The sequence below is a fragment of the Aplidium turbinatum genome, chromosome 6, assembly GCF_918807975.1.
Source record: "Aplidium turbinatum chromosome 6, kaAplTurb1.1, whole genome shotgun sequence".
NCBI classification, from domain to species: Eukaryota; Metazoa; Chordata; class Ascidiacea; order Aplousobranchia; family Polyclinidae; genus Aplidium; species Aplidium turbinatum.
Window position 1 is genome coordinate 22,872,848 of NC_137477.1, and position 12,406 is coordinate 22,885,253.

The 12,406-nt window shown below is 36.7% G+C and overlaps 1 protein-coding gene across 1 annotated transcript; it reads right to left on the reverse strand.

Moving 5' to 3' along the window:
- Positions 1-8,443: 8,443 nt before the first annotated feature.
- On the reverse strand, positions 8,444-11,482 carry LOC145772519 (protein FAM135A-like). The gene has a single exon (XM_082584388.1). The coding sequence runs from the start codon at positions 11,480-11,482 to the stop codon at positions 8,444-8,446; it is 3,039 nt and encodes a 1,012-aa protein (XP_082440514.1).
- Between the last annotated feature and the right edge of the window lie 924 nt (positions 11,483-12,406).

Below are 12,406 nucleotides of genomic sequence, written 5' to 3' on the forward strand. Positions count from 1 at the left end.
AAAAAGAATAGTTAACAACCCTCAAAAAGGGCAAGGAAGTCTGTTAAAAGCATTATGGTTAACTTTCATGTTTATACCTGCATGAAATCAGTTATGCTGAAATCACAACCTTACAATAACTAACATAAAAACTCAAAAGTCTAATAAATTCAAAAAATACCTTTACCCCTAGCAGAGAATGTGATTTAGGTTCACCCATGGCCACCTAAAAATACGGCCTGATTTGTCACATTTTGCAGAAATTTCCAGGTTTTTTAACTTTGGGCAAACGTTTAAATAATTTTTTCAAAAAAATAGATTTTTAAGCTTTCTTTATTCTTTTCTCCAGACGACACAGTAAGTTTTAACATTCTCACATGTTGAAAAACAAAGAAAATTTGACTTCAAAGATTTTAGTCAGACTATTAATTTTCATTAACAGCCTGATTTTGCGTTTTTCGACTTACTTTTTCTCATTTGCTACTGCTTCCCCAAGGCAACAAAAAAGTTTTATGTCATTAGGAAACCGCAAAAAGTAAAAACATCTCAAAAAATGTCAGTCAAGCACTAGCAGTAGCTGTAATCAAAATCTGCAAAATGTGACAAATCAGGCCGCATTTCCAGGTGGCCATGGTTCACCCCACGTCATTTAAAATAAGGTCAATCTGAACAGGTACGGTATTCAAAAAAAACAAAACAGTATTCATGAAATAATATAAATACAGTGGCTAAACATTTGGAAACACATTTAGCACATTTCAGCTTTTCAAACTTAAACATTGCTATTAGCAATTGGGAAGCATAACGAATGAGAAATAAACTGTATGAATAATACTATAAGGTATTGCACATTTTCAACAAATACAAATGTTGCTTTGTTTTTCAAAAAAATGCAGCAAGGTTGACACATGGAATCAGACAAAAGGATTGAATTAGTCTGGGAAAAAGTCCATTGTGATATTATTGAAGAACAAATAATTCCACATGCATAGCATTTTCAGCTATGTACGAGCACTTAAATAACCTCATTACATTAATTAATGTGATTAAATGCTATTTAATATGCACTATGCAGAGCAAATTAAGATTTTCTAGTGTTTCAAAAACATTCCATTTTTCAGCAATAAAAATTTGAAAAATATTTTTCTTCAACTACAGTATATTTTTAGTTGGCATCTCAGTGCTTCATACTAAGCAATTGGTAACAAAAAATAATTCTCCCTACCTCAACAATAACTATCAAAGATATTACACACAGTACCTTTATTCACACTATTTTTTCATGCATATATATGCAGACAAAAACATCTAAGATGGTTAAGTGACATTTTGCTATTAATTTAATTTTTTTTTAAATTTTTGAACGTACTTTTATTTAAACACTTTTAAGCAATATAATACATGAGTTGACGTTTAGGGAAGAAACCTGGGGGGGGGGGGGGTTTTGGTCATTTATCGGTCATTGACCAATTTCTTAGCAAAATGTCCGAAAAAATATATAGTCATTTGACTATATATAACCAAACATGACTAAAAATGACCAAAATAAATAAAAAATGGCCAAATTTTTTCAAGTCATTTCGGACAAATGACCGAAAAGTCTCAGCAAAAAAAAAACCAGGAAGAAACAAAACATGGCCAAGAGCCACCGCTTCATGCATATACACCAGTGGTTCTCAAACTGGGGTCCGCAGTCCTTTTGGGGTCCGCGAGACAATTTACTGGGACCGCAAAGCACCTTCCAAAAAAATTAACACAATCCCGAAAAAGATTTTGTGGAAAATAAAAATTTTCAGGCAACTTATTTTCCAAACCGAAGTTAAAAGATATATTTAGTAAACTGGCTTGGCATCCCTCCACACAGATTTTATGCCTGGCCTTTCGTTTCGTTGTGATAGCCTTTGTTTCGCTTCTATCGCTTTTGTGACATCAAGGGGTAAATAGTGGTGACGTACTCCTACAAGACTCGTATTTACCACTTTACCAGATCAAGAACAGAATTACAAAATATACTTGACTAAAAAGGAGTTAGGCGAAGTTGATTAAGGCTTGTTATTTTTACTGATGTAAGTTTTGAATTGAATGCCTTTCCAAACTTTTAGATTTTTTAGCCTTAGTCAAATTAGCCAAAAAATAATAACTTTTTAACTTTACTAACTGAATTTTTAACTTAAATATGAGTACAAAAAGTGAAAATGGCTCAGCCTCGAAAAAAATTAAGATGCAATGATTCCTAATGCAAAAGAATTTATTCTCACATGAGTTAGTTTAATCAGAAATAGCTAAAAATCGATTTCGATCAGCTAGTAGCTAGATTATCTTCAGTTAAGCTTTTTGTTCATATCAAGCATTGTTGTGGGTTTAACACCTGTCAGAAGATGTTTCATTTTCTTGATCAATGATTCCTATGTTCAATTTGGTTTCACTGTGATACATTCTGGAGAAGAAAAGCCACAGTGCGCGCTATGCTGTAAAGTTTTAGCAAGTTCTGCTCTAAAACCTAGCAAGCTGAAAAGACATTTGGTAGCCTAACACATTAATATCATCTAGATTAGCAAAACATGCAGATTTTTTAAACGGCAAGCTAATAGTTTAGTTAGGTTAAGATTGGATAGCACTAGTGATCAATGAAAGGAAAATACTGCAGGGTAAGGAACTCTTACAAAGTTGCAAGAAAAATAGCTATCGCTAAGAAGCTGCACACCATCGGAGAACAACTGATGTTGCCAAATTATTGTATCAAACGTTTTAGGAGAATCTAAAGTTCAAAAGCTGAAGCAAGTGTCTCTGTCAAACGACACTGTGAAGAGGAGAATATCTGAGTTATCGGTAAACAATTTGTCGCAGGTGGTGTCAAAGACACAGAAGTCAATGTCACATTGATACCTAGCTAGCTCAAAACATGTTGGATGTAATGCATAATATCAACCATAGGCGCCGACTTTTCAAAAACCTTGGGGGGCGAGAAAGGTGATGACGTCATAACCATAACGCTATTTCACTCCATTAAAATAGTCTTTGATTAAGCTTACTGTCTTGTTTATATTGACACCTAGGTCGCAACTAGAGATGTACCGATATATCGGTATCGGTGATATCGGCCATTTTTTGAGTATTGGTATCGGCATCGGTATCGGCAAAATTTGGCCGATACTAAACATGTAAAATAAAAGGCGTTTGCTGCGGATTTTCTGCAGAAGCAAAGATATAGACTTTTTTAAAGTAGTAGCTAATGTCACATTGAAGTAGAAAAATAACAACCAGTTCAAATTTTTGATAAGTCACACTCCCATGACTTCTTGCACGCACCTTTTAACATTGGTTGCTTAACGTGATTCTTTCACTCAAACAAAACGTTTTGTTTCAGCAGTTTTGCGTTATTCGATTCTTAAGTTGTGAAGGAGACTCAATTTCTCCAATATTTATCATTTGTGTTTCTTTTTACTCTCAGCAGAGGATAAAACCAGGCCAAGACTACTCAGGTGGCGGGAATGTGAGTTTTGCGTTGCTGGACATTTGAGGGACCCGTGTGGCTTGGTTGTTTTTGGTGGGCTGGTCCTGTCAGTTTGTGATTTGGTTTCCGCCTTTCGTTGTGGTGGACTCACCAGGCTTGAACAATAGCGCGGCGGAGTGGGTGGGCTCAGGGTGGGGCGGTGGGACTGCGAATCCTCACTGAACTAATCAATAAGTGGTCTTGTTGCGCCTGGGATGGCAGCCTCATTGTGGGCGGGAGTGTCCTTCCCGGCTGTCGGCACGGGGCTGGGCGCTCACTAGCGCGGCGGCTGTTGCAATTCGCTGGCCATAAATGTAGCTTGCACGCTAGCCATTTAGACCATCCAATCAACTATAGGTTTGTCGGCTATATCAACTATATGTTTCTCGGCAGCCGTTTTGTAGCAAGAATTGACATCGACACAAATTGAAATGGCTAGTGTGGAAGCTGTACCCTTATGGTTGGCGGGTCATGGCAGCTCGCTGTGCTGGTGAGTGCTCAGCCTTGTGCTGGTGGCTGAGGGGGACCCTCCTTTCTTCGCAATGAGGTTGTAATCTTGGACGCAACGAGACCATTTTGATTGGTTTAATGAGGATTCGTGGTCCCATTGCTTTCTTTTTGGGCCTACTTATTCTGCCGTGACATTGTTTGGGCTTGGTGAGTTTGTTGCGGCTAGCGGGTGGAAGTTGAATCGCCGACTGGTGGAGCCGGCTTACTGGGGGCAGCCGAGTTGCACAGGTTGTTTGAGCGTTTGGCGGGGTGGGAGCGATGCAGAATTGTGCATTTTTGCTATCTGGGTAGTCTTGGCCTGGCAAAAGCTTTTCAACCAAATGACAAGCGCCCTTAGGACTTAGGTTGCACATTACTTGTCGAATAGTTTTTGTACGACTACACAAATCACTTGGTTTACATTTTACATCTTATTATCCATTATGATAGCATATTTGGAGAGTTTGCGCAAACACTTTATTAATTTTTCAGAAACCCCAATTATGATGTAATGTTTCTTCCCTTATACCCCAATCCTCAATTCTTTCATTACTAAAACCTACTATTATGACACAACAATGCGGTTGAGATTGGATTCTTGAATCTTTAATAAATTATGCCAATTGAAAGCTTTTTTTAATAGTTTTATGCAAATAAGGTAAAACTTAGCATTTGATATAATTCCTTGCAAGTACCAAAATTGCTTCTTTTTGTAACACCAAAGTATCGGCCAAAATATCGGTATCAGTATCGGCATCGGCCTAAAAAAGTGATATCGGGATCGGTATCGGCCAAAATATTGGTATCGGTACATCTCTAGTCGCAACCGAATTTATTAGAACCGCTGCTTGAAACTATTAGTTTTACGCATGCAGTACGCCTACAGTAGTCCTAAAAATTTTGATATTAGCTCATTTGGAACAGTTGGAAAACAAGCCGATTCATTTCCTTTTCGTGCGAGTGAATAACAACGATCAAGACACTCAAGGTTTCGAAATAAAACTAACAAAATCATGATTTCAAGCAGAGTGGAAACCGGCTACCAGTTTTATTAACCTCGTTTCGCTAATTACTTACTTTCAAAGCATTAACAACGGCAAAGCGTTTTCTCTTTTGTTTTTTATCGATAGCCTTTTATCGAATAGGTAGTGCAAGAATGTATAACTGTATGTTGATGAGTGTATAAAATGTGTACATTTTAACAATATATACAATACATCAATACAGTGCTTATTGAAGCAAAACACGGATGACAGTTTTGAAAAGTGCATTTTTTCTTTAAGGTCTAGTCACTTAATTGTTCGTTGTGTCGTAGTTTTAAGTTCAACTCGATAAAGTTTGCTAAAACCGATTTCATGTTTGAAGTCACAAAAAACTAACAGACAATTGGATAACTCGAGAAATGAGAATAAACATTCAACCTCGCATTCGCTTTTTCGGTACCACGTGTTTTGACTTTGAAGTTGCTCTTCATACGCGGGAAGATAAGCAGTGTGTGACTGTGAGCGTGCGCATCTCAGTAGTAATTCATGTTCCAGAGAAAGCCATGCGATCAGCTGCTGTTTTGCGGGCAAGAGCAACGTAGGCTGCTTTTCGCTTTCGGCATTCTTTAAGTCCGTTTAAATGATGTAAATCTCTTATTTTATTTTTGAAACAACACTTGTAATAGCCATTTTTGTTGCCCCTCAACCATAAATTTACAGGTGGCGCCGCCCCTCGGAAGTCGGCGCGTATGATATCAACACCATGTTTAACCAAACATACATAGAACTGATAACACCCAAGCAGGTGTACCCATTTTCTTGACGTGTGTATTCTTAATTGCATGTAATAAATAAATTTTTATTTACCGTTTTTGCGTTAATTTGCCTTAAGTTTTTGGTGGACCATGAGTCCTTGAAAAAATCGCAAGAAGACCGTTCAACAAATCTTTTGAAAAAGTTTGAGGACCACTGATATACACCATGCAAGACTACAACAAAAGCCAAAACGTTTTCAAAAAGGTGCGTTTGAGTGAATCCACATTGATCAAAACAATATAAAAGAGAACGTTTGTGTATTTACAATACCCTGCACAAATATACCTGAAAGGCATTTACCTCACTATGTCCTTAGCTCTACAATACATAAAATACCTTGTAAATCAAAATATAGTTATTACTATCTGAATTCTTAACAGCCTGTTTCACCTCAAACGGATCATCAGAAGGGTCTTATTCAAATAGAATCTATTCAGAATAGTTTAGAATCTATTCAAATAGAATCTTATTCAAATAGAATCTATTTGAATAAGACCCTTCTGATGATCCGTTTGAGGTGAAACAGGCTGTTAAGAATTCAGATAGTAATAACTATATTTTGATTTAATTCGCTCTGCTTTGCTTTTTGGCTTAGCATTGAGCACTTTTTGTAGTATTCAGGCCTCGAAATTCACGGCGGACACGGCGGTCATGTCCGCCGTCACAGCATGTGATGTCCGCGGGAAGTACCATCTAGATCGGTCATATTTGTCCGCCGAGAATTAACACAGGAACCAGCGATACTAATCGTCATTGTATAGCACGAACAACTGTTGCGAGAGTATAATTTCCTGCGCATCTAAAAAATGTGAATACTGTATCCCTTAGCTTCCATTCAAGCAGAAAAACTTTCGATTTTTACGTTGCTTCAACGATTGACGACATCGAATCAGCGTAACAAAGGTGAATTCTTTGCTAAGAATCGATGGGAGTACTTCTACATTAATCACGCGCAACTTAGTTCAAGTCTTACGTCACAATGTCTGGCTTTGATCGAGTAATATTGATAAGGCAAGGTTGGTTACAAAATTAGATTCTACGAGTAGGCTACTACAGCAAAATTTGTTAAGTTTTGGTATTACCGTGAGAAAGAAAAGGCCAGAGAAAATTCACTTTCGTTAAATGATACGCAAAAATAAACCTAAAGAAAAAAGCCCAGTGAAACTTTGCACATTAGAAAATAGTAGCGTTGGTGTAGAAGTTTTCCGACTCGTGCCCAGAGCATTGTGACGCAAGAAGCCACACAACCTCGTTCGGTGGAAGTTAATCAGTTATGCAGCGTATTAAGCAGCTACACAGCGCTTTGACTCTTCAAGCGCACGTCGTTGATCTGATATAAGCATTTCAGATTGACTTCTTTTAAACCGTAGCTATAGTTATCAAATGGCGAAGAACTATCAAGATAAAGTGATTATACTGATTAAGCATGACGTTTGACGCTAAAACTGGCGTGTCCGCCGTGAAACTTCATTTGTCCGCCGAGATAGCTGCTCAGACCGGACACGTTTGTCCGCCGTCAACAAAAACGAATTTCGAGGCCTGAGTATTAATAGTTTTCATTGTTTTAAAATACCTTGTATATGTAAACAATATTTCATGCCAGACAAACAAACAAACACAACAGTCCACACCAGTTTAGTTTGAAAACATCAAAAAAGTATAGAAAATTGCTGCTTTCCAAAAAGATTTGTATATTATATACGGTATCTATAAAAATGAAGACAACAACAAGTTCAAATGAGTTTGTAAACTCAATATGTTTATACAAAATATAAGCATATTTTAACTGCGATGCCAAGAAAAACATTAAGAAAAATTTCCTATTATGAATCACCGATCTGTCATTCTATTTTTTGCAAGCACAATGGCAAGAACTCATCCATTCCAGAAGTGTGAAAATTATTCATTGACAATGTAGATTTGAAGTTTCATTGATTATGGGATGGTCAAAGGTCAAATACAATACATCAGAGAATTAAGCGATTTCTTTAGGTTTCTTGGATGCTACACAAGCACACAGCACTGCTATTTCATTGCAGAATGCGATCACAGATGTGATGTGTTAATTCCCAAGTAATGCTATTAAATAACATTGAATCTCTCAGTTTTGAAAGAATTGTGAATGGTTACAGTGTAATCCACACAATTATAAAGTGGTTTGCATGGTTAGTTAATACATTTAGATGGCATTTTGTAAGTTTTGGTCACAACATAAACTATTTTCTAAATTCCAGATGGAATTCTGGCCAGAACAGAATTTCGACAAATCTTAACTAGTGACCACGTACCATCATTGCATGAGTTTGCAAAGGTAAAGATGCACACAGATTTCGAATTAAAGGTCTTACTATGATGATATCATGATCATTAATCACTTCATACCAATAAGGGACATTTGATAGACTAAGTTCTTCCTAAATGTTAAACTGAGTATGGTTGGACAATGGACATTTAAATATTAATGTGCTTAACCAGTATCAAATACGCATATTTATACAGTATATTTCACTTCCACTAAGTTTATTCTGTAACACTCATTACGTTTATTCCATGACAAATGTTAGAGATCATTCCTACGGATGTTAGTTATGTTGCATATTATGTAACAACTAACAAGGTAACACCTCAAAAGCACATAAACATGGTACACCACAAAAACATCGGATATTTTCTACTTTTTACCTTAGACGAAATATTGCAAAGCTGTGACAAGAAAAAACTGTTCCAAAAACACATCTGAATCAAGAACAGCAATATGTGCAGCTCTACCAATGACAGTGTTTGCTGTTCTTGTGCGCAAAGAGTGAACAACGTGATACTTTAACAGATTTAAGTTTGACTTGTCTAAAACGGAGGACATGATATTGTTTATCATTTCCTGATACAATGGGCCGAGTGTTTTGTCTTTTAGTGCGGTTTTGCACATTTCAATTCTTGCAGACTGATAAGGCACATACCGATCTTCTGCAGAAGCCACCAATAATATATTTTTGAAGAATTCCAAACCTTTTTTCATGCTCAACTTATAAATAAATGTGTCACGAAAGTTAGTCTCCTCTTTACACGAGAGTTGTCGCAAGCAAATAGATTTTTTCCACTTTTGCATAAACCATAGACCGGTGTTAACAATTGTGCTGCTGTTAAAGATGGTTCCCAAATGTGGGGCAGAAAAAGACAGAAAAGTATAAAACCTGGATGATAAGTGCTTCAACCTTGAACTTGTTACAGCCGAACGAATCAGCAGACCACCAAGAGAATGACCAACAAAACTGATTCGCTTAGGTTCATTTTTTGAAGTATATTGATACTTTATGTAATGAAGAATTTCATCCACTAACTTGTCAGTCATCACTTGCAGATCATCATATGTGTCTTTTTCGTTAGCAACAGACATGAGGTAAGAAACATCAGAGTCTGATGAGCCTGCTGCATTAAGAATTGAACTTAGCCCAAGTTGGAGATATGTTTTAACAATTCTTAAATCATTGCTGCTCCCGTCGAGTCCATGAACAAGTACAATGAGATGTGTATTGTTGGTAAACCTTGTGTAGCTGTTAATAAACGCTTTTCTTGATATCACATAAGGTGACAAAGGAATAGTAACAGGAAGGTCACAGTAAATATGTCCAGGAAACTGAAGGTGGCCGAGAAGTTTACTTTTTTCAGCAGCATGTCTCATTTCCCACATTAATAACATTGCTTCAGAGCTGCTATGGTATGAACTAATATCCTGTTTATTATCATTTCCATTAAACACTGAACCTAATGCAAATTTTCCAGTGTTCATCAAACCATCAGTATCAGGTTCACATATAGCATCATGAAGATCACTTAATTCTAAATCTTCTTCCAAAAATGCTTGCAAGGTTAACATATCACCTCCTTTCGAGACATTTTCTGTTTTAGTGTTGGAACTTGTATTGTCTTGAGCATTATTTTCAGTTTTAACACTGCCACTTGATTTTGACACTGGTGGACAATTAAACTCATTGAAACACAAGTCTGTCAAAACTTCAGATGAATCAAGTACATTTGATGAAGGAGGAATTGCATCATTATTTGTCTGAGGTTCTAAATGTAAGGTACATTTTTCACCATCGCCAACAGTATTTAAACTAAGTGGTGAAATAGTGGGTACAGTCTTTGACTTGTATCCAGGAAAAGAAAAGTTTGTGACATCTTCGCTTGGTGCAGTTGCTTTATGGGAAAGTGCAGACCCAAAGGAAGGGATATCATCAGGTTCTTCCATGGTATGAGAAGATATTTCTTCAGTAAAGTTCAGTTGACTTACAGCTGAAGCTTTTACATTGCTGGTTGGACATGTAGAAACACTTTTGAGGTTTTCTGATGAGCTACCATTAGCTTTATGTAGTAACTTAGAAACATCTTTAAATGATTCTTTTTTGTCCAGGTTACTAAAAACACTTTTCCTTTCTTCAAATGCAATGGGAGTAACATTTTGTTCCAAAGTAAATGAATTATACTTTTGCTTAAAAACTGGCACTTCTTGACAAGCCACATCAAAATTGTCCTCAAATACAATAGGCATTGCCTCTGCTTCACAATCATTTTCAACAGACTCTAAACTCAGTGGTGGAAGGTTTTGATAATAAGGGGATGATCTCACTTCTGTAGCAATGCTGTTGTATAAAGCAGACCTTTGCTCATCAAATAAAAAGCGTGGGTTACTTGTAGAAAAAAATAATGACTGAAATCTTTGAGCACGCCTCTTCTGGTAAGAAAAAGCCAGTTTATTTATGATGTGTCGGTTCAAACAAATAATTTCCAAAATATGAGACCATAAAGCAAGTACAAAAGAGCAAGCCGAAGCTAAATTCATATTGGCTTGATCAAGTAACTCATCTTTTGTAAATCCCTTACCATCAGACAAAATCATGTCTTCAATTTTAGCCAAAGCATCAGAAAACTCGAACACATATGTTGATTTTTCGGGGATATGCTGATGAATGATGGTTAAATAGTTTTTCATATGGTGATAAATAGACAACAAAATTTCTATAATGTTGTTGTGAATATCAATTGCTTGTTCAATCTGAGCTTGCAAAGGTATTGCCCCTGTCGATTGTTTAGCTGCAATTGCTGATGAAAACAAAATACTCTCTAATGTAATAGTTTGTGTATTATTTGCTCCAGCAGGTCCACATACCATCAAAGTTGACAGCAAAGGTTGGTGTAATGCTACAAGAGATGCATGAACGGTCATTTCCACTCCTGCCATAAAGCTATAGTCAAAAACAAGCAATGTGTATGCATGTAAACCTTCAATAGAATCAACATGCAAAACAACTTTTCGTGTACTGACAGCTTCAAAATCAGTTTGCTGCAATTGTGTTTCATCATCAATATTGCAAAAGCAAAGCTTTGCAATGAAATGAAACTTTTGAGAAGACACACTTTCCAAAATATTTCTGCTGTTGATGAGTCTATGACAACGAAAAAGAAAAGTATGATCCAAAGAAACTTCTTGATATTTATGAAGAATTTGTACTGTTTTTGTTACAGCTCTGTTCTCATTTATAATTGCAGGTAAAAGACATGATTTATCTTCATTTTTGAGGATGTGAAGTTCTAAATTGGAACGAGTTGATGAAGAATCTGCAGCTTCCATAACAACATGGTAGAACCCTCTCTGAAACATGTCAATATTAAAAAAATTTCGAAAGTCCACTGATATTTCAAAAGTTGCTTGTAGATCTGCCATCCTGATGCACTTATTAATCAATAAAAAATTATTAATTTACAGCCCATAATCTGAAAGAATTTTTTTAAATTCTGTGTCAGTATATCAACCAAAAAAAACTAACTTTCATAAATAGGCTAATACAACACCAAAAAAATTAGACTGGAAAATTAATTTTGTTTGGTTTAAAGAATTGTCATGCTGACAAATGTAAGCAACAAGTTAAAATGTACGATACTCAGAGGTGGGCAGTAACGCGCTACTTTTGTAGCTACGCTACTTTTTTGGTAAAAGTAGCGGTAGCGGCGCTACTTTTTAGTTGGAGTAGCGAATGCAGTAGCGGCGCTTAAGTGCTATTTTTTTCCAAAGTAGCGGTAGCGAGAAAGGCGCTACTTTTTTCAGTTGCACTCCCGCTACCCGCTACTGTTTAATTAAAAATAAAAAAATAATCGTTTTTTTGGCAATACCGGCGTGGTCAAGCAGCTATATATTCGGTTTGGTTGCAAAGTTTCGGTCTTTCGGATGTAATTCGATTACAAGACAGATGTAATTCGACTGTTGCGGGAGACATCAAGCCAGGTTGATACCGAGAAGAGTGACACCAACACCAGTCACGACTCCAAGGATGAATTTTTTGGTGTGTTGGCGCCATTCCGTGAAACGTCGGTGAAAAAGAAAACAGCATTTGTGGACGCCTTTTTTGGACAGGAGCAAGTCCTTGAGCTTTTCAAATACCGAGTTAAAACACCTGTTCATTAAATACAACGGGTGCAACCTAGTTCGTACCCTGAACAGTTCATACCCTCAGTTCGTACCCTGAAATATTCGAGAGAAAAAATTAATAAAAGCCTAAGTCGCTTTTATTTAGGTTCCTTCCAGTGCTGTGGTGGAGAGACATTTCTCTGTTGGAAAAGATGTGCTTAAGCCAAAGCGGGCTGGACTTAG

What these genes read in the sequence shown, in the direction of transcription:
- LOC145772519 (XM_082584388.1), bottom strand. Translation starts at nt 11,482, where the DNA reads ATGGCAGATCTACAAGCAACTTTTGAAATATCAGTGGACTTTCGAAAT.